Below are 24475 nucleotides of genomic sequence, written 5' to 3'. Positions count from 1 at the left end.
CATGAAGTGCAGAACATTTGGTTCACATCAGCAAGGTCACGACCCACGCAGGGTTTATTTGGACCTTTGCACTAAAATAATCACAGTGCCCTGACTTCTGCTGTGACAGACATTAACAGTCTGGAACCACTTCTCTATTTACCAGACCTAGTCGTGAATGTTTCCTAATTATTGTTTGAATCATGTGAGTTCTGGAAGTGGAAATGTTTCTTATAGAAGGTGAAATGCTTTACAAGGGGGGAGGGAAGGAGCGTTTGTCAGTGTTATGCTCTGTGGTTGTGGTTTGTCTGCAGGAGCGTGTCGACTACTTGGAGGTAAGGGACTGGGAGGAGGTCCAGATGAGACAGAGAAGCTTTCATTTTACCTTGATGTAGAGAATTCAGCCAAGAATCCAGAGGAGAAAAAAAATAAAAACCTGCGGCATGTCAAACAGAGAGAGAAGACAGCAAATCGTTGACAGAGAATCTACAGATGTTAGGGAGCTTGTCCTGGGTGGCCGTCTCTGCGGCACTGGCCCCATGTTGTGTAAGACTGTTGTCTCTGAGCAGACTCGAGCAGCAGCCGTGCTGTTCAAACAGCACCAACTCAAACTCTCCAAAAATCAGATAACGGCCTTGTCTTGATGCGCCAAGGGACAGCTGGGAGAGGGATTACATTTCTTTGGCTCGGATTCAAGGAATTTGAGTCGTGGAGCACAACGCACACCCTTTACCTGCAAAGATACCTTGTCTGAATCTCCAAACTAGGACAGCCAGTTAAACACTACAGCTCATGCAGACACTGAAGGTTCATACGTAAATAACTGTTTTTATTTCATCTACTCTACTCCTGAGGAGAGCTGGCGATTTTTTTAAAAGTCATAAGCCCAAAAATAAAGGGCCTTGTGTAAGATCCGGTGTGTGTGGAAGCCAAGCCCCGGCAGTCAGCATGCCTCTGCTGAGAGACAGCAGCTGTTGGCCTGATATAGAATGGCTGGAGAGCAGAGAGGCCACACTGTTAAAACCAGACTTGTTCCTTCACATGCTCTCTCTCTCTCTCCTCCTCAACAACTACATATCGTCTCCTTAAGGAAACTCATGTTCTCACTATTGAGGCAATTTCACTTCCACAAAGTGATTTCAAACATGCCGTTTCCCCCTTAGTGTGGCCCAATTCTGCTTTATCTACATCAGTCCTGCTTCAGGTGGCTGGATTCCTGAGCTCTCCTATTTTCCATGTTGTTTTTTTTTTCCTTCTGTTATCGCCTAAAGTGCATGTCCTGGCATAATAAGGCTAGATGATGCCATATGATAAGAAAAACAAAGGCGTATCTGGTGTAAATCTTGGTCCTGTCTGGGAGATGGTGGTGACCTTGCAGGTTAACTTTAACAAACATAAACAAGAGGACCAAAAAGGACAAATGGACACAAATCATCCAGTCTCTATTTTATAAGGAGTATAACCAGACTCTATTTCAGAAAATAAAACCAAAACAAAACAGAAAAAACAGTGTCTGCGTACCCTGGAATAAATTTCCATCTTCCCTCTTGGCACTTGCAGCCTCCTTCCATTTATTTTCAGGTCACAGAAGAAGAGGAGTGTGGAAACTGCAGTGACAAAAGGTTTAATTTCTCTGTATTTAATAGTAAGCCCCAGGCAGCGAGGCTTATGGTGTTATAAGCATTAAAAAATGAGTCTACAATGGACTCACAAAGAGCTATTGTCTGACCAGGATAGGCATGACGTTAGAGACATTAGACGTTAAATTACACTCCTTTACTTCTCTTGGCCTGCTGACTTTCTGCTTTAAGACTACTGTTTTCATAAGATGTCAAATAGGGAAAATATTCTCTTTCAAGTGAGCTGGAACTCTTACTCAGGGGGATATACTTTACCACCTGCACATATCAATCACACCAGAGTACAGCTAGAATACAGTGGGAAGAAAATCTGCTTGGATCTTACTCCAAGATGCAGACAAAATGGCTGCCACTGTGCGTCCACTGGCATACCTCCCTGATTAAATGCTGCGTATGTTCTTGCTGAGGTTCTAATCAAAGCTCCCCTCTGTTAGCGAGGAGTAAAGGTATCTTTATTGACACCTTGGCGTTGACCTTGGCTCGGGGCTCAGTGCGCTCAGCCGGTGGTCCTGGGCTTCTCTCCGAGCCTGCCAGTTATTTTCTCTGCCTGAGAACTATCATGTGCCATAATCTACAGGAATTTGTGGATACAGCCTCTTTAACCTCAGGTACAAGGTGTACCATTTAAAGATGCACAGCGGGTCAGCATGAAAAGAACAGTTAAGTTATTAAGCATATGCTTCCAATAAAACTGATTGCAGGCTGAAATAACACTAAAAATTATAGGTGCTTCTTTCAGGCTAAGCTTACAAAAATTTAGCAATGAGAAAAACTTCAGTGATACAGAACATGTGGTATATATCACAGCATATGCACAGGTGGGATTAGAGCAAAGGGAAGTGCGCACTTGCAGGAAGAACACCTGCGTATTCTCAAAGAAAAAGGCGAGTATCCAGAGAGAGCACACTGCACTTCCCACTATAGAATAACTCATCCTCTGAGGGGAGGAAAAAAAATAAGACATGAGCAGGGATGTCTGAGGGAGGTGCCTGCAGAACATCTCTCTCTCTCTCTTTTTTTCCCTCCTCGTCCCTGAAAAGCTTGCTCAATGAGCCGGCTCCAAACCATTCCTCCAGGCTGTTTGTCAAAAAGGAAAGAGGAAGTCTTGAATGAGACAGAGGGGTAACACTTGAAAGGGAACATCTCTCTCAGGGGAGCAGGAGAAAAGCCAGAGCAAAGCGGCGTAACAGAGACGGAGGACCACGCTGATGAACAATGTTTTCTATTTGCACACATTTGCATGAGAAAAGGTGGTGCAGCAGCAGCCAGCGGTTCCACTAGCTTGCTGGTGAATGGATGGGAGCCACTAGACCTTCTCAAGAGAGTCACGGGGACAATGGGAGCCGTGGCGACTCTAAAGCGAGTTGTGTTGTCAGGATTAGACGGTGGAGTGGAGAAAACATTTTGATAAGAGACGCCAGGCTTTTACTTCTTAGCTGTGGCCCATTACTGCCAGTCCAACCATGAATCTCACCAAAATGGTGAGCACTGTTAGGAGCTAACACCATTTCCAATCCAGAGGAGTTAAAAAAGAGCAGGTGTGCTATTAATTTGCACTACAGGACTACTGTAGTAAAATTTAAAAAGTCGAGGCACATGTACAACAGTTTTTTTCTTTTAACCCAACGTGTGTCGATGTGTTCTACTTAGCCCAGATATTACTGAACATCTGTCATGTACAGGAGGGACAATTATGTACGGTGATGTCAAGCCTGTGTGTTTTGCATCTGTTCAGTCCTAATGGAGCCTTGCAAAAGGAAACCAAACATCTGCTGGCAGCAGTATCAGCCATGGCTGCAGTGCTGCAGTGTGTACTGTCTGATTAGGCTCACTTCAGAACAGCTTCAGACTCGATCTGAAGGTCAGGCTGGCACAGCAGTGATACTTATCGAAAGCCATTTGGTACTCTGCAGGGAAATGTCATGCAGTGTGCCATGTGATATTAAAATGAGATTGAAATGTGCTTTAAAAAAAGGATTTTCAGCTTGCCACCAATCCTTCAATATCTGACATAGGATGAACTATTCCATCAAAAGATATGATTACATCTAAAGTCATTAAACATCATGAAATATCTGTCTTAGTTAAAAATTCACCCAAAAAACATTTTGCACTAACAAGGTCTGTAAAACAACAATCTGTAAAAAAACAAAGATTCTGCACTCCTTTATGGACGTAGGGCGCTATGATTGATTCAGTTGTACCTAGAAATCTGTCGATGAAGACTCTCAGTCATACAGGTCATATTCATTCGAGGCAAACAGACTTGTAGAGTTTTCTTGAGTCAAGAAATAAGAAAGTCCAGCTGCCTTGCTTCAACCTTTTGAATACCTAGAAATCACATCACAAAAAGTGAGTACGTTTTTGGCAGATCTGCTGGTTTACAGCAGTGAATGTGGAAGGAGTGCAGTGAAATAGTTTATCTGAGTAAATTAATCTCTCTTTTCACTTTATAACTGTTACACTTGATTGTGCTGTTCCCATTGAGGACTCTAGACTTTATACTTCAGTAAGAAAATAGCATACAGTGAATAAAACTGTGACAGGACTAAAACCATATACATAAACATACTACACCTCCTGTTGGTAAAACAAATACCTCTGAAAACATACACTTTAATGAATAGGCAATGCAATGGCTAAATCTAAACTAATGAAACGCCAAGACGCTGGGAAAGAGTGCACTAGACTGCTGAACACACTGCACAGCTCACCACACCACATTCATCATTCGTAAGCGTCGTCACCTGCTCTACAGTTAGGGCAGCAACATGATGCACATCCCTACCACCTCGCAGAGAATGTAAGGCTAGAGCGCAAAGAGTTTAGATGAATGCTAAAATCATTTACTATCCTGTTTTATTACACAGATTCCATCGAACCCTGGACTCCACTTTGATGATGTCCAGTCTCGCACTATTTTAAGTTCAGGGGAACCATTAAAGTTCGATACTTTGAGACGTTAAGATAAGATGAAGTGCTCCAGGGAGGCTTTAAGAACTTTTCTGTTGCACGAATGATGTCATTCTGCCAAATCCTACTGTACATGATTAACAGTGAGTTGCGATTAAAGTCATACAGAGTTGTGGGAAAAGAAATGAAGTCCACTTCATCATCTCACTGGAGCATCGAGTGCAATGGTTCCATATGAGAGGAAGACAAGCACACTCTGGCACTTTGATTGATGAGTGAAATCTATAGCCTATAATCTGCCGCAGGGCCGAGGTAGAATCACACGGTGCCACACAAACCACCTTTAAATTACTGTCAGCATATAGCAATTTCCATAGAAACAAACACACGTGTCACAGTGTCTGCCGCCAGCGAAAAGCAAAAGATGGAATCCGTGTAATAAAACAGGAAAGTCCCTCTGTGCATCGTCACGCTGTTGGCACCGGTCATAAAACAGACTCACGAGGATCCAGTTGTCGTGTCAGGCAAAGATACAACTATATGCATTGTCCCACTGAATATCTGCTACTGTACAAAATGTACAACTCAAACAACAAACAAAGCTGCAAGCATGTCAGCATCTTGTGATTTATTCTTAAGTCTGCCACTGAGGCTCGGCAGCCTGCTTTTTCCACTTAATTGATTTCCCGGCATGAAGCACACCCTCACTCACCAGTCCCCATTTAGTTTTTATGTTTGCCATAAAGCCACTATCTATCAGCTCTAAGTGGAATTCACAGCCTCTATGCAGGCCTAATGTTAAGCACTCGAAGTTTATTTGACAAAACTACGAAGGTGGTGCATTTTACTGTCTGCTGACAGTTTCTAAGACTGAGAAAAAAATGAGTTGGAAAAAAAAAAGATTTCTGGCTCCTCTGTAAGCATAAAGATTTACAGCTTCTTAAAAAGTACTAACACAAAGTCTGTAACTGTGGTTGACACAATGAGGGATAAATCTGGTGGAAAACTGTCATCGCTTTCATTAAGCTGCTGGTTTTAAGACTCTTGCCACTGTTGTGACTCTTGTGAGATTTTTGCTGTGATCATCTCAGAGCTGTGCTGACACCATGTTAGCTACAGTGGAATATAAGACCAGAGGACACGTTGTGCATGTATTAAACTGTGACCACTCAATTCTGTGTGGAGTGAGAAGATACTGCTCCTTGATATACTATATAAAATATATAGATATGTGATAAAAGCTGTATTCTTAGCTGCACAGTTCATTTCAAGGCTGATGTTGTTTTGGAGTTTAGGAGCTCTGTAAAACTTTTAAGGCAACATGAACAGAGAAGTACCTCATGAGCCCCCAAAAGCAGAATGGATTCATAAATAGATTCATAAATCTAAAAAACAAAAAAAAACACACGGAATGAATTATTAAGGAGATTTTAATGGTTGTGAGACCTTGATATGTTTCATGTAAATGCTGTTTCCTGGATCAGATCAAATGCTGGATTAATGTATTGTTAGAAAATACTAGCTGTGGATGTGTGTGTGATCATCTCAGTCTATTTAAGACTTTTTATTTTGTCAGAAAATCAACCAGATGGAAACTTGCCTGTTTCACGCCTGCCCTGCTAGACAGCAAGACAGCGAGAGAGACGGTGGCAGCAACAGAGTAAGAGAGAGAGAGTGGGCGGTGATTAACATGCTAGAGTCAGGATGCATTTCAGAGGGGCACTGGGAGGAAACGACGGGCCATTACAGCAACTAAGGGTCTGTTAATCAGCCTATTAGGGTTTAATTGAGGGTAGTTAATTAGGAGTCGGTGGGCAGTCTGTCCTTGGGGGTCATGAGCTGACATGAGAAGCAGCTGGCAGAGCAACTTGAGCCGATTGTAGCTGATCCATTTACACAAGGCCTGTGATTGATTGGCAGGAAAATTGGCCTTAATTACACCTGTCTATTTCTGCCCATTTCAAACCTTTTAGGAGCCATAAATTAACCCACAAGCTCCATTGAATGAGTAGCTGACTGGGACTGTGTTGGAGCAGAGCAAACACATTTGCAGTGTGCCCAGACTGTATGTCTCCACAAAAATCATCAAGCGCCGGCTCGCCTTTGAGGACACAAGCTGAGTGGAAAATACAATAAAGAAAAAAAGGAAAACACAGACAAAAGTAGCTTTCTGGCTGGAGAGAGGCGTGAGCTCACCTCACACCACTGCTACACCGAGACGACTCCACATCTTAAAAAATCTGATTTTTCTCCCCCCCATATGGCGCAGTGGAAAACAAAGATGTGCTTGTCCTTCCTAAAACCAGCTCTGCATAGGGCAGCGGCTACCACCAGAAGCTGATTATGGACTCTTTAAAGTTAGATTTGATTTAATGTCCTGCTCCTTGCTTCAGCTGGACCACGGGGCACAGGAATGTGGCTCACTGCTAGGATTGGCCCGCTTAGCCTGGGGTGGATTCATCCTGTCTAAGAGGCCGGTCGGGAGCAACAGAGCGGGGCCACATTCAGCTTACCCATCTGTGGAATAAACACGGTGGCTGCGCAGGGGCCAAAAATCCAATAAAGGGCCTGACAAAGGCCTGTTTCTTGCCTCAGAATGCCAAACAACATGTGATCCCCCTTAGGGAAATAACGTCTATGTCTGTTCCTCATAGCCCTCCAGGTCAGAAATAACACCTGAGGACCTTTTGGCACATGTCCTGCTGAGGATGCCATGTGCTGTGACAGCTTATTAGTGACAGTGGGATCTGGCAAATCACACTATTCTGTGATAAGCTGACATTTGTTTATCCAGGAGGAACCTAAATTCACCTTAGGATATGACAAGTGTCAGAATACATGCTTATGTAAAAAGCAAGGCTCAGAGCAATAATCTCACTGTACAATGAAACTTTTTGCCATTGAAGGCACAGAATAACTTTGAATATGTGACTAATGACAGCTGTTTGCTTGTATATTCTTTGTTGAAATATCTGACTCCTTCTTGTTTTGGATGTTGGCAGTTAATGGAATAAAGGCTCACAAGCTTCAGACCCTCCTCCAAAACAGCTCACTTCACATTTCTGTCAGTCACTGCTAAGTGCTATCTGGCTGGCTTTTTACGTTGTCTCTGGCCTGGTGACTTGACACTTAAAGAGCCGCGGGGAGGTTTGAGGTGTTTAATGCTTCACTGTGGGTGATCTCGCAATTCATGAAGCAACTGACAAGTAAGAAACTGCAGATGTACTGCCTTAAAGAGTCCTCGTTTTCACGAAAACATTTTAGTTGCAGTTACAAGGCCCATAAGCTGTAGGTAAAAGATCACGCTGACGTGGGTGTCTCAGGACCAGTTATATATCTCTGCTGCAAATAAAGCAGCTGCATTTAGAGCAGCCTCATGATTTGCATTTCACACACATCTGATTGTGACCCATGCCATTTTTCCCATTCCGTTCTTCATGCAAGAAATATATTATGCATCTCAAAAAGAGGTACACCTCCAGCTAATCCAACTTTTTCACCGTCTGGTGCAAAAATGCCTGCTATTTTTGGTCCACATTGTAAACCAGCTTCTCAGCTGACACAGTCCAATTATCAATTCAAATGACATCCAGTTTATACGTGTCTATAAACATGGTCTTAACTGGGACACAGCCCTGCTGGCTATCCACCCCTCTGACCCAAAAAAACACACACTAAGCCTGACATGTCCGTATATGTCAGTTTATTTTAAAGTAGTTGTTGCTGTTCACCCTCTGCGACCTAAGAATGTTTGCTGAGGATTTACAAGGCGACATTTACAACAGCAGCCCAGGCGTCTCCTTTCTCTTCCTATTTTCACATGTAGAAGCCCTCACAGAGAACATCCCCTTCAACCTCACAGTGTCAGGATTGTGATATTGGGTTAGGCGTATTACACAACCACTGAGGTTTGGTCGTTTTTTTGGGGGGGGGGCACACAGTAGCAAAAATGCTGGCAAACATTTTCAAAATAATGTGCAAATACTCAACTATCTAAAGACATGATCAGAGAATAAACCAGGTCTACCGACATGAGCCCTTATCCCACTGTGAGACTGAATCAAAGCGTATTTATTAAATCCCGGCACAAACACAGACAGATCCTGACCAGAGTGCTAAGATTTTTTTTTTCAACTTGGAGAGGGGCTAGCGAAAGCAAACACAGCTCGAGAAAAAATGTTTGTCTGAACAAGGAGGTATTCATGTACTGATTCATACCAGCCTATAGCTCAGTTAGAGGACAGCCATCTGCTATCACACTCCCCCGCTAAGAGCCTGTTATAGAATGACGAGCCATGGTTCGTCATGTACATGTTACATCCATATGGACTTACTGGAACTAACACCTCTGCTGCAGGAAGAGAAAACAGCTTTCTGCAGCTGTTGACAGCGCTGGCTGCTCAGGTGTACGGGCTTTTCACTGCTCCATGTAATGTGATTGTCCTTTTACAGAGCAGTTGATCCCCATAGCAGGGTTATGCTATGGCTTGTGAGCTGTCAAAATTATCACCTCTGTATGCTTGTAAACCAGGTTTCATATGTTGTATAAAAGATAAAACATTTTTTCCCAGCTATAGTGGAACATGAGCTCTGGGCTGTGATGCAAAAAAAATAAAAAAAATAAAACATGTTTCTGGAATGTGTCTTTAAAGCTGCATTAATCTATATTTTCCATCCATACAGTGGACTAAATATAAAGAATCAAGAATAACCACCAAACTCTGCAATCTGAAGAGCTCTGTGGAGCCTTTTGACCTCTTTCAGCACACTGTTTTGGTTTTCCAGCTGGCAACTCTGCTTTCAGCAGGTTTGTTTACAGCTGCAGGAGGCAGCTGTTTACAGTGAAAAAAGCTCGCTAAAAGCTACCTGCGAAGCAACAAATGACAACCATTAGGATGTGCCAGTGACACTGACTAAACGTGTACATTTGAACGAGTGCAGTATTTAGCAGCTAATGAGTGAGACGGTAGGGCTAAAAGTAGAGTGACTATTGGATTTGCATTCTTGAATGGATGACTGGAAACTTGACTCTAAATGACTGCTGATGTATAAGGGAGGTCTGTGCGGGTCTTTTCAGCTAACCTGCTGCTCTAAAGTATACTCTGGTGACAGCATGAATCCTCATCCTAAGATAACTTCAACCAATCAGACCAACAAATCACCAAAGATGAAACACAACCTAGTAGCATGTCGGAGCACAATTTCTGCTTCCTTAGTAAGAAAATACAGTCAAACTGACCATTGCCACATGAAAAACACACCGATTACTGCCAGCAAGATATTGAAAGATATCACAATGGGTTCAGGGAGTTATTGAATTAGTCAATTGTTTCACTAATGATGACAGTAATCAATAGTTCCAGCCCTGATTATGATAGAAATCCTCATGTTTTGTTTGATATTCACTCATTCTCAAAGCAGCGATTCTGAAAAGCACTATGGATTTAACAGACTAATAAAATATATAATTCTGCATCTTTTGTACTTTAAAATCTTGTAAACGCTATAAATGCGGTTTTAAATCTATGTCTGTCAGTACAATGATGTCATACAGTATGTGCCTGTAAAACAATACTTCCTGAGGAGCGATGAGAAACCTGATTTGAGTGCTGCTGTACATCGAATGCACTGTGCCCCACATACGGTAGGATGCTAAATAGGACACAGTTACAGGCTGTTGGTTTCAACCCACATGTTCAAAACATGAACATGAAACTGCCTGTAGGCGCTTGGGATTCATTTCCTTTGATTTACCACTGTTAAAACCACTAAGTTCACAGACCCCATCACCTCAGGTTAAAGATACAACCCACACAAATTGTGTTATGATGTTGCATTTCTCATTGTGGTCTGAAAAAAAAACATGACTTGGAACTTTTTTTTTCTTCTGTCAACAAAGAAGGAGTCTTGGAAATACGAACCGCCGCCATTATCAGATTTCCCATCCAAAGTGGTATATCAACTCTGAACTGTCTATACATTTCTGTTTCAATGGTTGAATGGTTTATTTTGTTGCGTTGTGTCTAGTAATCCCTCACTGTTGAAAAGAAAAGGTCACTTAATAGGGTGCTTTGCTATCTCCTTAGGCTCTTCACGTCCTCCGTGCTTATGTGTACTCCTCTATTGGAAAGATTTCATGACCTCACCTACAATAGCTCGAATACAAGACAAACACAAGTGTGGCATTATCCTACAGCAAAATCTGCACTCTCCTTTCTGATAAAGGGTGAATGGTTATCTCGGCATTAACAAGATACCTTCTCAAGTAACCAAATACAGCAACATCTGGCCCATTCACATGAACACATCCTTCTTGTGCACACGCACATGCACACACGCCCAGGCCAGGACATGCACACAAGCTCATAAAGACACAGCAGATGCATGCGAAGACACACACTTTCTTGTGACATATGAGCTAATCTCTCTTCATGCATCAGCCAGTGGCCTTCTTGGAGTCCCCAACATGTGAGTGAATTGCTGCTTCAAGCTTTTGTTAGTGAATCTCATTCCAGATCTTGAGTTGCAGAGAGCATTAAGACACACTGATTGTGAAAAGATTATGACTGAGGACTAACATGTAACATCTTAGTTATGATGCATACAAACAACCACATTATTTAGGCTTATGCCATCCAACTGCATGAATAAAAGAGAGGATAGAGTGATCAACACAGTCCAGATGTTGGGAGTCTTCTCTTCTTGTAAACACTTTCCACAAACATCTCTGTGAGCAACGAGCTGGTCAGAATGCTCAGGGGCAATTTCACTGAGGTTTGACAATAAAGCCTGCGACAAACCATATTTGTCATCTTGCGGCACGCAGTAATACACACTTGTAATCCACATAAACCTCCCGTTTCAATGTAGCCATTGTGCAAGATCCTGGTTGACAACTGTTCCATAAAAGCCACCTTTGTGATGTTGAGTTCTTCAACGCATCCCTCAAGTTGACCTCAGGTTGAGCTGGCCTTTCCACACAGAGAGAGGACGCTACACGGCAGCTATGTCATAAGGGATTTGTTAGCTGGGAACTCTCTCACTCCCAAAGCAAAGACAGACAGCGTCGCCTCAGGTTTATCTCTGTCTTTCTGCAGTGATGCCCCACTTAACAAAGCCTTGGCCTGAGAGTTGATTGTATGTTGTAATGTCTGCAGAATTTACTTTTCCTATCTGAAATAAAAGCTATTCGACAAGTCACATTTACCGCTTTATGTCACAATGATTTTGTGTTTCTCCACAGTGCCCTTGTACATGTCACATACCTCTATTATTCTGTCATGGACTTGAAGGCCTCCCTCCTTGTCCGCCGGACCTTTCTCTACGATCTTGGATACAAAGATTCCTTCATTCGAAGTGTTCTCATTGTCGTCCTGTGGGATAAATTGTCGTTATTTTCTGCCGATAATAAAAGCACAGTGCTGAGATTGTTTGGAAGAATAGCACAATAAATCTCTCAATAAAACTTGGCAAGCCCTGGAAACCCCGTGCAGACATTCACCCGAGAGTTTATGAGTCTCCCATGCTGCTAATTCACCCAAAAACCAAAAACACACCTCCCACCAGAACTTCTGCAGCTAGTGCTATAAACAAGATGAACTAAGTGTAGTTTGAAGATTTCAGTGAATAATCTGGAGATTATACCATCAGCATTTTTCACAGTTTTAAAGCAGATACCTTAAAATCTGGAACACCTAAAAAAAACTACCTAGAAGGTTCAACACCACTGAGTGAAAAAATATGACTTTTTGCAGTTAGGGTGAAATGACCCTTTAATCCATCCCTTCAGTTTGGACTTAAGGATTAGCTTTAACTTGCTTCCCAGTCCCAGAGGGTTAACCCTGGCCTAGAAAAAGACATATATATTTACATATTGACATGTTAAGGTGACACAATGCAGTCAGCATCCAACACCGTGGCCATGACCTTAGATTTCTGAGCTACTAAGACTGGAATCTGTTTAAAACTGCACAAAACATTGATACGTTTTGCAACTCAACTGCTGATCATTTTAAAAGGATGATTAAAAAAAGAAAAACTCAGAAGTCCCAGTTTCATTAGCATCATGTAACATGTTGTAAATTCTGCAACATGCTTTGCTTTATCACCACCACCAGCATCACCTCTACCTTGAGACAAAGTAGAGACCACAAAACCTGGTAGCTGATTGCGCTTACCAAGCCATACCAGTGTGACAGCCACATGAATAGCTTCTTACACAGACTGTTGATTTGAGGCTAGAGCCGGGAAAGCAAAAGCTGAGTATTATCTCTGTTTGATGCATGATTCTGTCACAACAGCGAGGCAGGTTGCAAATCTGTGAGGCCAGGGACGGACTTTTTAGCATTTTTATGTTGCAGATCTTTTTCTTTTTTTATAGTTTCCCGCTATAAAAGAGTTTTACTGTGATAATCTATGTCACTACAGAAAAGTGCGTCACTGTGGTTGTGGAAAAACAAGCCCATAACAGCGGAGCGCAGACCCTCTGAAACAGATACGGGCAGCACCATTTCAATAAGGTCCTCGGCTGCAGAAAGAAGCGCCATGTATGGAAGATAGAGCTGTAACCAGTGTTGAGATATTTTCAACCCTTCACTCAGCAGAGCGTGTGGCATCATTAATGACTTTAACTTCGGAGCCTGGAGGCAGAAAGTGGCTGTGAAAGGTTCAGGCTGGGATAAAAGACCCTTTCCTCTCCTCTGTGTTTACCTCACCACCAAAATCCCCTCAATTAGAGACAAAACAACTGCGGTCAAAGCCATAATCCCAGATTTAACTCTCATAAAAGTAATTATAGTTTTTTTAATCTTTAATGCCAAATCCGCTAAACCAGACCAATATATAAACACAATAAAACTTGATAGATGCGGTCCATCTATCCACAGACTAGAGAACACATGCACGACTGTCTAAGTCGTGTCAGTCAGTACAGAGAAGGCTTGTGGTGCTTCCAGTATGTGCTATTCATTCCTGGGTTGCCATATGACACTTGGCTGATCACCGGGGGGAGATGAAACCTCCAAAACACTCGGCTTTCAACCTACCGCGCATGGCCTTCCTCCTATGATGTTAAAACCCAGAGATCCTCCCTCACGAAGAAGGACAACCGTCATGCTTTTAGTCTCGCCTTCCTACAGACAGACAGAAGAAAGACACGTGAACAGAAGAGATGGCAGCAGGTTATTCATAATAATCATTAACTCCAGGTGAGCGTCAGAACGATGGAACTGAGTACTTAAACGGAGGATCAGGATAAATGGGTAGCAACCTCATTAGCAGAAGACATACAATTTCTAAGAGAGGTGAGAGAAGCTTAATGATACTGGCGTGAGAGTCTAAAAGAGACATTTGTGCCTTTATAGCACCTCTTACATGTCTTCAGATAATCGGATTTCTGGGAAAAATGTGTAACTGTTATAGCATCTACTGCTTCAGCCAGTAGAAAGAGTACTTTGTCAGTCTATAAAGCTAACACTGCTAACACTGCTAACACAACTAGCCCTAAGCACCATGGGAAATATATATATATATATATATATATATATATATATATATATATATATATATATATATATATATATATATATATATATATATATTTGTTGTTTTGTTTGTTTTGTTTGTTTTGTTATTGTTATTTGTTTTGTTTGTCATTTAAAAGATATTTTTGCAAATTATCACAAGTTATAAAACTCTAATAAAAAAGACTCCACACCCAAAATTTCTTTTAGAACACAGTCATGCATGCTAGCTCTTACTGAACCACCAAACTCTGCTGTAGCTCACAACATGACCCGTCTTGTAGCGATTTTCATTTTTTTTTAAACACCTTTCCCTTCGTTCTGCATTTTGAAATAAAACATGTCAATGTGAAAGCTATAACGTAGAATGCAATCCATTGAGCAATCACTCTATTGAGTAAGTTTACTACGAATATAATTAAAATCTTGGTGGGTAAAACTGTTCAGGGATCCTTTAGAAAATGTAAATAAAAAAGTGTTTTATTATCTGATTATATTTGTCGAAAAAAGACCATTAGGACTACTATTAGTTTCCAGCCCTAATGTTAACCCTTCCATGAGGCTTAACAAGCCCAAATACCAGCAATGACCAGGTCAGAGAAGAACCAGCCCCCCTTCCCTCACACAAACTGTTGTCCTATGTAAATTAATACACCGGGGGACCTCTTACTCAGAGGCAACATGACATGAAAACCTCTGGGAAACTCGCAGAGTCAGCCCTTAATCTGTTTTTTTAAGAAGGACTTAGAGGGGGAGTTATGAGGTAACATAATTTCAGCTGCCACTCCAGTATGCTGCGACACATAGAGCCTAAATATAAAGTAGATATTACTGGCATGTACAGTGATCCTGACTGCCGTATAGGCTAAAAAGACCATGATGTGCGATTCTGGAATGTGTGCTCCTGCACTGTGTCACGGCAGCATTAGCGACACATGCTTCCGAATTATAGCGGCTAAAGCCATCGCTGTCAACAACGAGACAGTTGATTTTGACAAAGTAGAGCGATCCCTCTAAGTTACACCAAATCTGCCGCAAGCCTCAAAACAAAGCGGATGGGTTTTAAAGGTGTTTTTCGCATTTCATCTGCAAGAGCCATTAAAATGAACTCGGAGTAATTAGGAAGTGTGTTTTTATTTCCACATCTGCAAACACTCTAGCGAAGCTCTAATCCCTTAGAAATGAAGTAAATCTCTTCAGGAGGCTGAGCGTTCACTAAAACATCAGGTGTGCCTAGGTGATAAAAAAAAATATCCTTACAAGCACAAAAAGCAAAACATCATCATGCAGACATCATTTGGAGAGAGAGAGGGGGGGGGTGCTTATGGGAGTTATGTCAAGTAAACAAACATTTAAGTTTAATGGAAAAAAGTAAGTGTAAGTGAGAAAAGGAAGCAGTGAAACTTTAGTCTGCTGCTCACTGGTGACTTGGCACGCTCACGGTGAGCCTTCACCTCAGCACCCGTCACACTTTCCAGGCCTGTCCTCCATCAGGCTGCCTTTCCTCTGTCTACCTCTTAGCACTGTGTGTCTAATTATAGTGTAGGTAGTGTGATGCAGAACAAAAAAGGCAAAAATATTGATTTTACAAACCACTGGCATGTGATCAGGAAGCAGGAACTCAGTGACCTTGTAATCTAGGGCATTTCGGTATATTAAAGGAGGTTGTACGGTAGATTACAAATCAATTAGAGGTGCTGTTACGCAGTGAAGCAAAGGTATGTACACAAAGGAACCAGAGGCCTGGTGCTTTTCAACAAACAGTCATCTTCATGATGGCTTTTATAAACGTTATCTGTGTCATATTCAACCCACACCTCCCTACATTAGTCTGTTAAATGATATTGTGCTTTGCAGTTAGCCCACAATTAGTCTGATCAGATGACTGCCCCAGTCAGAATCAGGAAAGCTACTTTCATAACAGCTAAAAGAGGAGACTTGGTTCAAAACAGAGATCTGAGGCTGAACGGAAAGTGTGACAGACTGAGGTGAAGCAGACACACAGATCTGAGATTTTTGTTTTTGCTTTGTTTTACTGCTCTCTTCCTGGCTCACTGAAGAAGTTTAGTATTAAGTACTATTATTGGAAACTCCAGTCAGTTATTCCATATGCTCGGGTCATCCTGATCTTCCTCACAGTCTCTGACTGCTTATTAAAGAAGATGTTAAAATCCTCCATCTGGCTCAGGAAGCCTGGACTGAGAGGACTCCCGGAAAAACAAAGTGCTGCACGTGTTTAAAATAATGGCCCATATTCAGTCTTTTGACAGCGATCTGAGGAACAAATACGTCATGAGAAGTATGTTTATATTTGAATTGTGAAAAGCAGCTAGTAACAGATACACTCCATTTCCAAAGTTCCAGTTCTGTGGTATTATGCATGCTGGCTCGCTAGCATGGCTTCAAAGGATCACACATGTTGATACCTGGGTCTTTCCTCAGATAAGTCAAAATATCCCCTATGAGGAATGATTAATAAGACGTAATCTGATTCCATAACAACTGATTAATGACGTCATCCAAAAAGGAAGTGAAAAACCACAAGCCTAATCCCAGTAGCTTCAATTCGTCCACTGAGGCTCACCAAACAACCCTGTTCACTGCTCGACTGGATGCAATGAAAAAGCCTTTTTACATAACCACATTACATAGTTGTTATCGACAGTGAATGATTTCTAAAAACAGTTCTTCTATGTATGCATTAACAGAGCCGCACCGGGAGACACACACTGAATGCCATCTGCATGGTAGGAACTGCCATTGTGAGGGAAAGCAAGCTTCTTTATACCAGCATGAGTGATTTCATGATTTTCCCTCATCGCTGCTTTTAATGTGCAATTTACCAGTCTACTGGAACACATTTTTTCTGGGAACTGGGCCCATAACAAAAAAGACAGGCAGACAGATAAACAGAGAGGAGTGAAGTCTGTCATTTAAACAAGATAAACTGAAATCCTTCACCATCAGCAACAATTCCTCCTCTTCTTGGACAGATTATAGGCCTGATCACAACCTAAGCCCTCTCTTCTGCTGATCACAGCAGCAGCAGCAGCAGTGCAACCACCATACACTACCCAATTCATTAACTAACTTATGAACTCCAACATCCTTTATGATGTTGATAATTGGCCATTAGCTTGTTAAATTTGAACCATAAAACATCCTTACACTGGGGGTTCCCTGGTGTAACAGCAGCTGCCCTCACATGTTCAGGTCTATCTTTTTATAGCACAGGCTAGTCTAAATGTCACGCTCAGCCCATTATCACAGCATCACTGAAACACTGGGACTTTTTTTAAGGTTTTTCAGCCACTCAGAGACACACTTTAGGCTCTTATTGGCTCATACAACCTTAGTGCCAGTAACTCTGCTGCTGCAGCCCTGATTCTAATTTGTTTTGATTGTCTCGGTGGAGAGGGCGAACATCTGATGACACAAAGCCTCAAACAAGCACGCTGCGAGGAGGTAATATAACTGGAACCTTAGGCTCTTGTTGTGTACAGAACTGCAGTAAATATTTGGCCCTCCTTGCTCCCCCACCCACCCACCAACCCACCCAACCCCACTGACTGCCAGCTGGCCAGAGGCACAGCTGACATCCATGTCTCTAAGCAGACAGCCAAGAAACAAACTCCTGAACACTGCAGAAAACTTCCAAAACTGTGCAAAAGAAAACAAAGCGTTCAACTTCTGTTGTCATCTGAGGTTAAACTTAAAGAAGACTGGTGTCCAAACAACATGGAGGCCCAATAAAAAAAGTGACATACTGAGTCCCACACTGCAAGCCAACAAGCTGAGAAAGATATTTTACAGCCTGTAAAGCTGGAACTGGAACATTTGTGTGTGTGTGTGTGTGTGGGGGGGGGGGGGGGGGGCACAACATGGAAGTCAGTTAGGATAAACTTTTTGCAATCACACATCACATTTTCTGTCTCTTTCCACAGAAAATGTGGATAAGACACAGAGGAGCTGCCTCAGTGCAGAAACGTTGCTGCTTACCTGGCAGGAGAAAGCCACGGTTTTAGTGAGGGAGTCGATCCTCTCGCTGTACTCGGTGAATTTCTTCTGATATTTCAGCGCTGTCATCTGCAGCTCGCTGTGCACGGCGGAAAGTTGTGCCAGGAGGGACTTCTCCCTCTTGTTGGCTTTTATAGTCTGCTTCTTGAGCTCTCTATCCAGGATGAGGATCTTGCAGTGCAGCGCGCTGTTGTGCGCCTTCAGGGCTCTCAGGCAGCAGTGGCTGTTTAATTTCTGCTCCTTATGGGTAAGCATCAACCCGCAGCCGCTCTCGCAAATCCCCACCGGTCTGTAGTCGCACGTCTCCCGCATGTGAGCATCCATGTCCCTCAGGTTGAGCACCTCCTCGCATCCTTTATTCCTGCACTTCGCCGGGGAGTACTCGCACATCTCGGCGTGCTCGGCCAGATGCTGCAACTTTACCACCGCATCGCAGCCCCTCGCGTGGTTGTCACATTTGATCTCCAGCTTCAGGATGAGGTTTTTTAGAGGCAGAACGTGGTTCAGCTCTTTGGTGGAGATCCTTTGACATTTGACGGGGCAGCTGCTCTGCTGGACGACCCAGGGTAACACGCAGCCGGAGCAGAAGACGTGACCGCACGGAGTCGTCAGCGGGTCCTCCAGGACTTTATTGCACAAGTTGCATTTAAAATCCGGGTCCACGGTCCCCTTGAAGCGGTCCAGCTCGAATCCCATGGTTTTCCAAAGTCCAAATTCAAACTTGTGGACTCCCCACCCCCGCAGATCTGAGTCGGAGCAGTGGGGCGTTTTTAGCTGGTCATTAGTGGAGCGCTTGCAGAGACCGACTAGACTACAAGCTCTCTTCTCCGTCTAAACTCCACTAATTGACCGAGACTTTTGGTGCGTTCAGGTGCTCCTTGTAAGCGTGTCCTTTAAAGTTAGAAAAGTTATAAGTTCAAAAACTTTCACGGAAAAAAACATACAGGCTAACTTGTTTTCTAGTTAACAACATTCCCCTATTATATCCTGTATTTTCTGACGTGAAATATGTGATCATTGTCAGCTAAGTAAAACAGTCAAACTTTCCTACTATTCTCCATTCACGTGATCTAAACCGTAAAGCGCCAAAATTCTGACAGTCAGTGAAGGCATCTTTCCTTAGGCGAAAGTGTTGAAGAAGTTTCTACCGTAACTCCTCTACTAATGGCGCACATGGCGTTCAGAGTTTAGGTTCAAATATATATCCTGCTTTTTCATGAAACATTCAAAGAGTTAAAGAAGAATTAAAGTCTGTCTAATCGTGCTCACCTAATATAAAATATTAGTATAATTTGTGAAAAGGCTAGTATGAGAGGTTATAAACCTGATCTACTAACTAGGCCATATATTTTCCTACATATTTGTGCGGTCTATTGAATAATATAAATAATATAATTGACCTTACAATGCATATAAGTCTATGAGTTCTATAAATTCTCCAGCCACATATTTCTAGATAATAAACTGCCAAATTCCAGTACATAAGATATTTACAACATGGTGGGTGAGCGTTCAGGCATGCACAACACTTGTGAAAACAAGCATCTTTGGAAGGACATTACCATCATAACCACAACTGAGACTTTCAAGTTCCAACAGAGATGATCAGTGATCAGATGATACAGTATGAAATTAATATCCAAGACCCCAACGTGGAACTTGTATTTGAACCCTTCACGGCACTCTTTATGTAAAGAAAGCACGATATTCCTCTCTTTTGGACACACTGATTTGAAAGCATTTTCAGTCCCAGCAGGAGAGCAGACTGAATGTAGATTAAACTCCAGTGTGTAAAACTGCCTGTATCGAGCAGGCAGAGATGCACAGCCTGTGCTGGTCCTGACCCTGTCTTGATTAGATACCCATTCCTACAGGTTGCCTCCTCTTTTCGGAAATCCAGTTTTATGCAATGCCATGCTCAATAAAACCTTTCCATATGTGCATTATCCAGAACTAAAAACAAGGGCTTATCAAAGACTTCATGGACAAAGTGTGACAGAGAGAGTCTGAGCTTGCGGGTAATCCTACACTGATGTTATGGGATAGCTTAGCTGGGGTGGAAGAAAAAACTCTCTGTGCAGAACACCTCAGAGATTGTTGTATTGTGTATATACAGCATGCCTCATGCTCATAGAGTGGTTACATTTTTTTCTTAGCAGGTACTCTTGAGGTTGTGACATGAGTTTGTAATGTAACCTTTAACACACTCAGTACATAGTGTGTCAAGGAAAGTTTATGTGGATACAAAATGAAGGAGATGCTGTTGTTTCCCTTTAGCACCTGTTTCATTGGTAAGTTTTCACAGGGTAATTGGATTTTTTCATGTCGCTGCACATCAGCTGTTTATTGTAGCCATATATTATTTGACAGTTCAGAGCTTAAGGTAGCTATCAAGTGTAGTGTTATTTCTTTTTTGTTGTTTTTGTTCAGGGTAAAACTTGGAAGTCTTTTACTGGAATACTGTGTTCACGACTGCAGAATGAAACCAGCAACCTGCCAGTTATACTCTGGGCCAACCTACGGCCTGTGATTTATTATTTCAGTCCAGGAACAAACAACTTGCCCGACTGTGTATGTCTGTTTACTGTGAGAGTCGGTTGTTTGGTCTGCCTCAGTTTGCTCTTAAAATGGAGTGAGAATAAATAAGCAGACTGTGTCAGGGTCAGAGCGAGCATGAAGCCAAGAAGTTTTTGTATTTTCATGGTACAGTATACGTTAAAGAAACTGATATGCTATCTTCAGGCCTGGTCTGCTAAGGAATGTTTTGTGAATGTGAAGTGGCAACGGGAGCGGCTTAAACTAGTCCACGTAGGGTCCAGCCAAAAAGACAGACAACATCCCAGTGGAGATAAGAGTTAATCCCACTCCTTCAACCTAAACTGTGAGTGAAGGATCAGGACAGACCAGACTTAAATGCTCCCTCCAGACCTCAGGTCAAATAGCACCAGGAGATAAATACCCAGGCAAGAATCTATGGCAGTTCTTTTGCCCAGTGATGCCAGCTGATTCTCATTTAAAGGTATAGTTTGACATTTTGTATTTATTTGTGCTCAACATTATCATTTTATTATTGAACAAAGACATATTAACTATTACACAATGTGTGACCCCAGTGTAGTCTTAAAAATGTACCCAATTGTTCCAGTGCCACCATCCATAATCCCAACAAGCAGCAACAAAAGACTGCTGTCACTTCACCTTGCTTCTCTGTACTAATCAATCAAAAACGTGAACTGGAAGAGCCAGGACTGTGGTTATAAGCAAAGCCTCCCTCAGCCTTGCTCCTCTTTGGTCTAACAGGTCTAAAAGTGTCTTCATTCCAGATGGATTGGAATGTTCAGAAGAGATGCAGATGACAGATCAGTGCTGCTTTCTATGTGCAGGGGTGTTACTGCTGTCAGAGTGCAGGAAACACTGTAGAAAAACTCCACTTAGTGAAAATTTAGCATCAGACCTCTAACTGTGCTGATCATTTTTTTTACTTACCTAGCTAGCAAGCTAGGTCTATCAGTCACGCTAAGCCGAAAGGTGTCTGCAGCTTAATGTTTAGCTACTAAACCAAGCTTTACACAAAATAACTACATTTACCCAAAGCTGGAAGTCCCTCGGTTTTAGAGCATGCAAACTAAAAATCTTGATATTTGTTAATATACAGTATTATACTTAAGATTATTGTATCTGCCACATAAATAAATACATAAATAATATGAGCAAAGGGGTGTGTGTAAAGTAATGGCCGCTCTGAGTGACATGCATGGAGTGGTCCTGGTTTTCATTGTTGAACCTTTCTTACTCAGAGCCTTTGTTGTAAAGCGACACAGAGATGTTGGTTTAAGCACGTGTGATGAGGGTATTTTGTGTGGCTTTGGAGTCGGGCCATTTAGTAATCATCACCGCTCTTCTTTAGATATGTCAAAGGCATGAGGGCCATGTGGGAAACTGCAAAGATGAGTTATTGCACTTTGGGATGGCCTTTCATGTTGCACTGAAACATGATGTTCTTACAAAAGGAATACACTATCCATCTCGCTGTGGTTTCCCATGTGCCTGTTAGTCCCTCGGGAGTCAGTAATATTGTCAAATCTAAGTCTAGCCCCTCAAATGATTTATACGTCAATAGTACGGTTTGTTTTTCTTATAAACATTAGTGACTTATTGTGCTTTTCACAAGGGGAGTTGGAGGTTTGTGGCTGTGGCGCCTTGAGTGAATGAGTAACTTTAAAGGCTGTTTGGAAAGGTCACAGGGTGACCTTACGGACAGGTTGGGCTCGCAGCTGGGAACTGACAAGGCTACAACTACAACGCTACTGACAGATGGTGTAAACCAAACAACGGCTCCGGCCTTGTTGATGTGTTGTGACAGAGAACAGCAGTTCAACCGCCACAACATTCTCACAGGCATAAACATGTACATGTGCGATGTGTAATGATTGCACAACTCAGGTGTCAGCAACGATGTGTGGCTGAAATCAGCTCTTAATATCTATCAGGTGTGACGCTCCCAATTGATTGCTAGCAACGGTTTGCCACATCAGCAACCCTTCACTAAACACAATTGATAATCAAATGAAAAAAAAATGAAATAGATTGACAGCAAAGATAGCAATGTGCAAAATATTTGCTGCTGCCACAAAGATCCTTATCACAGGTGTGTAAATGAAGAAAAGCAAATAAATGTCTTGCTTTGCTTCTCACAGCTGCCTGTTATGAATTCTCCCAGGGAGGGTGAAAACAGGATGTCAGGCCTGGTTGAAACCCAACTTATCCAAAAGCAAAACTGCACAAGTGGAGAAAATCCCCATTTTATATGAACTAAGTCAAAGTCTCACAAGAAAATCTGACCTAAACCTACAGTCACAAACAGTAGCTAATTAAAACTTCATGGCAAAAAACATGCAGACTCTGTGCATGAAGTTTCACTTTGGACCAAACAAAAATAAATATGTTCATACTTTTTAAGTTGTGATGATTCATTTAAAATAACCCATGCCTGTGACTTATTAACACAAGTTGATAAATCATCATTTAAATATGACAAGCAGCCAAGTTTTGATTCTGAGCAGCATAAGCAGCTGTAACTTCCTAGTGTCATCTCTATACAATTCTATGGTATGTTGCTTTTGTAAAGCCATGGAATGTTCTGGCCACCAGTTAAAAAGTGAATAGAGTAGCATACACACAGCATCAAAGTTCACACACGCACGCACACACACACACACACACACACACACACACACACATGAGTACTGATAATTTAAAATTACATGTTTTCTACCTGAACCTTATCTACAGAGTGTGTTCTGCTATACATCTTTTACAAAGCCTTCAGCATTTTTTTACAGATGGACTAGCATAATGCATTAGTTACAGAGGTTTTCCAAGGCACAAGTGTGCAATATTAGGAACAGATGAGTCGCTCTACAGAGGGAGAGGAGGGGAAGGAGGAGGTTAGGAAGGCACTTGAGAATCTCCAATCAAAAGTTCCTTTCTGAAGCCTGTGAAGCACTGCTGATTTTCTGGAAGCGCTGTTCCCACTGAGTCCATAAATAACATTCAAAGTATACTGCACATCTTATCTCTGTGGCTTATTAAAGAAAAAAAAGAGTTTAAAGATAAACCACACAGAGTTTAAAGGTTCTGGATGAAGCACATTTAACGCTTAAGAACTTGCATTTCTTTTTTCACTAATGATTAAAACATCCATCTTTGACTTATTTGGTCCATCCATCACTTTGATTAACAGCAATATATCAAGAATGTGTTTAGATGGTTTCAAAAGGAGATTACAAAGTTTCATTCAGACTGTAGAATTCCCACTTTACCATAGTGTAGGATGGAAATCTAATGACTCAATTTGATGGGTCCAAAAAAAGATATACACAAGATACACAATTCTTCTATAAGAGATGGCAGCTTTCCATATCTGAAACTGGCAAATGCAACAAACTAGCTAATGAACATATGTGCTGCATGTTACTGATAACAATTTGCACAATACTGTGTACATATAAACACTACAGCAACATGTCAAAAAGGTGGAGAACTACATCCGCATTGCACAAATCGACAGAAACATTTGAATGCTAATGTTGGATATGCAAATATGCAAAAACCTGCTAATGCACTACACTTGCCATAAAAGGTGAAAATCATCACCTTTTCTCCTCGTGACTTGTTTTGGTTGCCCCCAAGTGGGCAATAAAAAAAAATCATGCATGTATTTAGTGGCATTGTATCCTGCATCCCAGTTACTGCATGATTTAACAGGAGTTGTGTATTCAGTGAGCAATCTGTGGTGTTGGAGAAGCTGTTCTTCGCTCTCGCTCTCACCTGAAACGGGGTGACAGAAGGACTGGAACTGCAGATAAAAGCTGCTATGCTGAAAGCTTGTTGATAATGAGAGCA

General features: G+C 42.0%; 1 protein-coding gene across 3 annotated transcripts in view; it reads right to left on the bottom strand.

Moving 5' to 3' along the window:
* pdzrn3b (PDZ domain containing RING finger 3b) overlaps positions 1-18897 on the bottom strand; it is a 79461-nt gene extending 60564 nt beyond the window's left edge. Inside the window, exons 1-3 of one of the 3 annotated variants that reach the window (XM_028406225.1) lie at positions 18053-18897; positions 13577-13663; positions 11798-11905 (exon numbers count right to left, since the gene is read on the bottom strand). In XM_028406225.1, the coding sequence (XP_028262026.1) occupies positions 11798-11905; positions 13577-13663; positions 18053-18766 (909 nt within the window). In that variant the 5' untranslated portion in view covers positions 18767-18897. The remainder of the gene's footprint in view (positions 1-11797; positions 11906-13576; positions 13664-18052) is intronic. The other 2 variants (XM_028406226.1, XM_028406227.1) reach the window with 2 other exon arrangements.
* Between the last annotated feature and the right edge of the window lie 5578 nt (positions 18898-24475).

Source organism: Parambassis ranga, chromosome 5 (genome assembly GCF_900634625.1).
Source record: "Parambassis ranga chromosome 5, fParRan2.1, whole genome shotgun sequence".
NCBI lineage: Eukaryota > Metazoa > Chordata > Actinopteri > Ambassidae > Parambassis > Parambassis ranga.
Note: the sequence above shows the minus strand (reverse complement) of the source record. Positions and strands in the feature narration are given on the sequence as shown.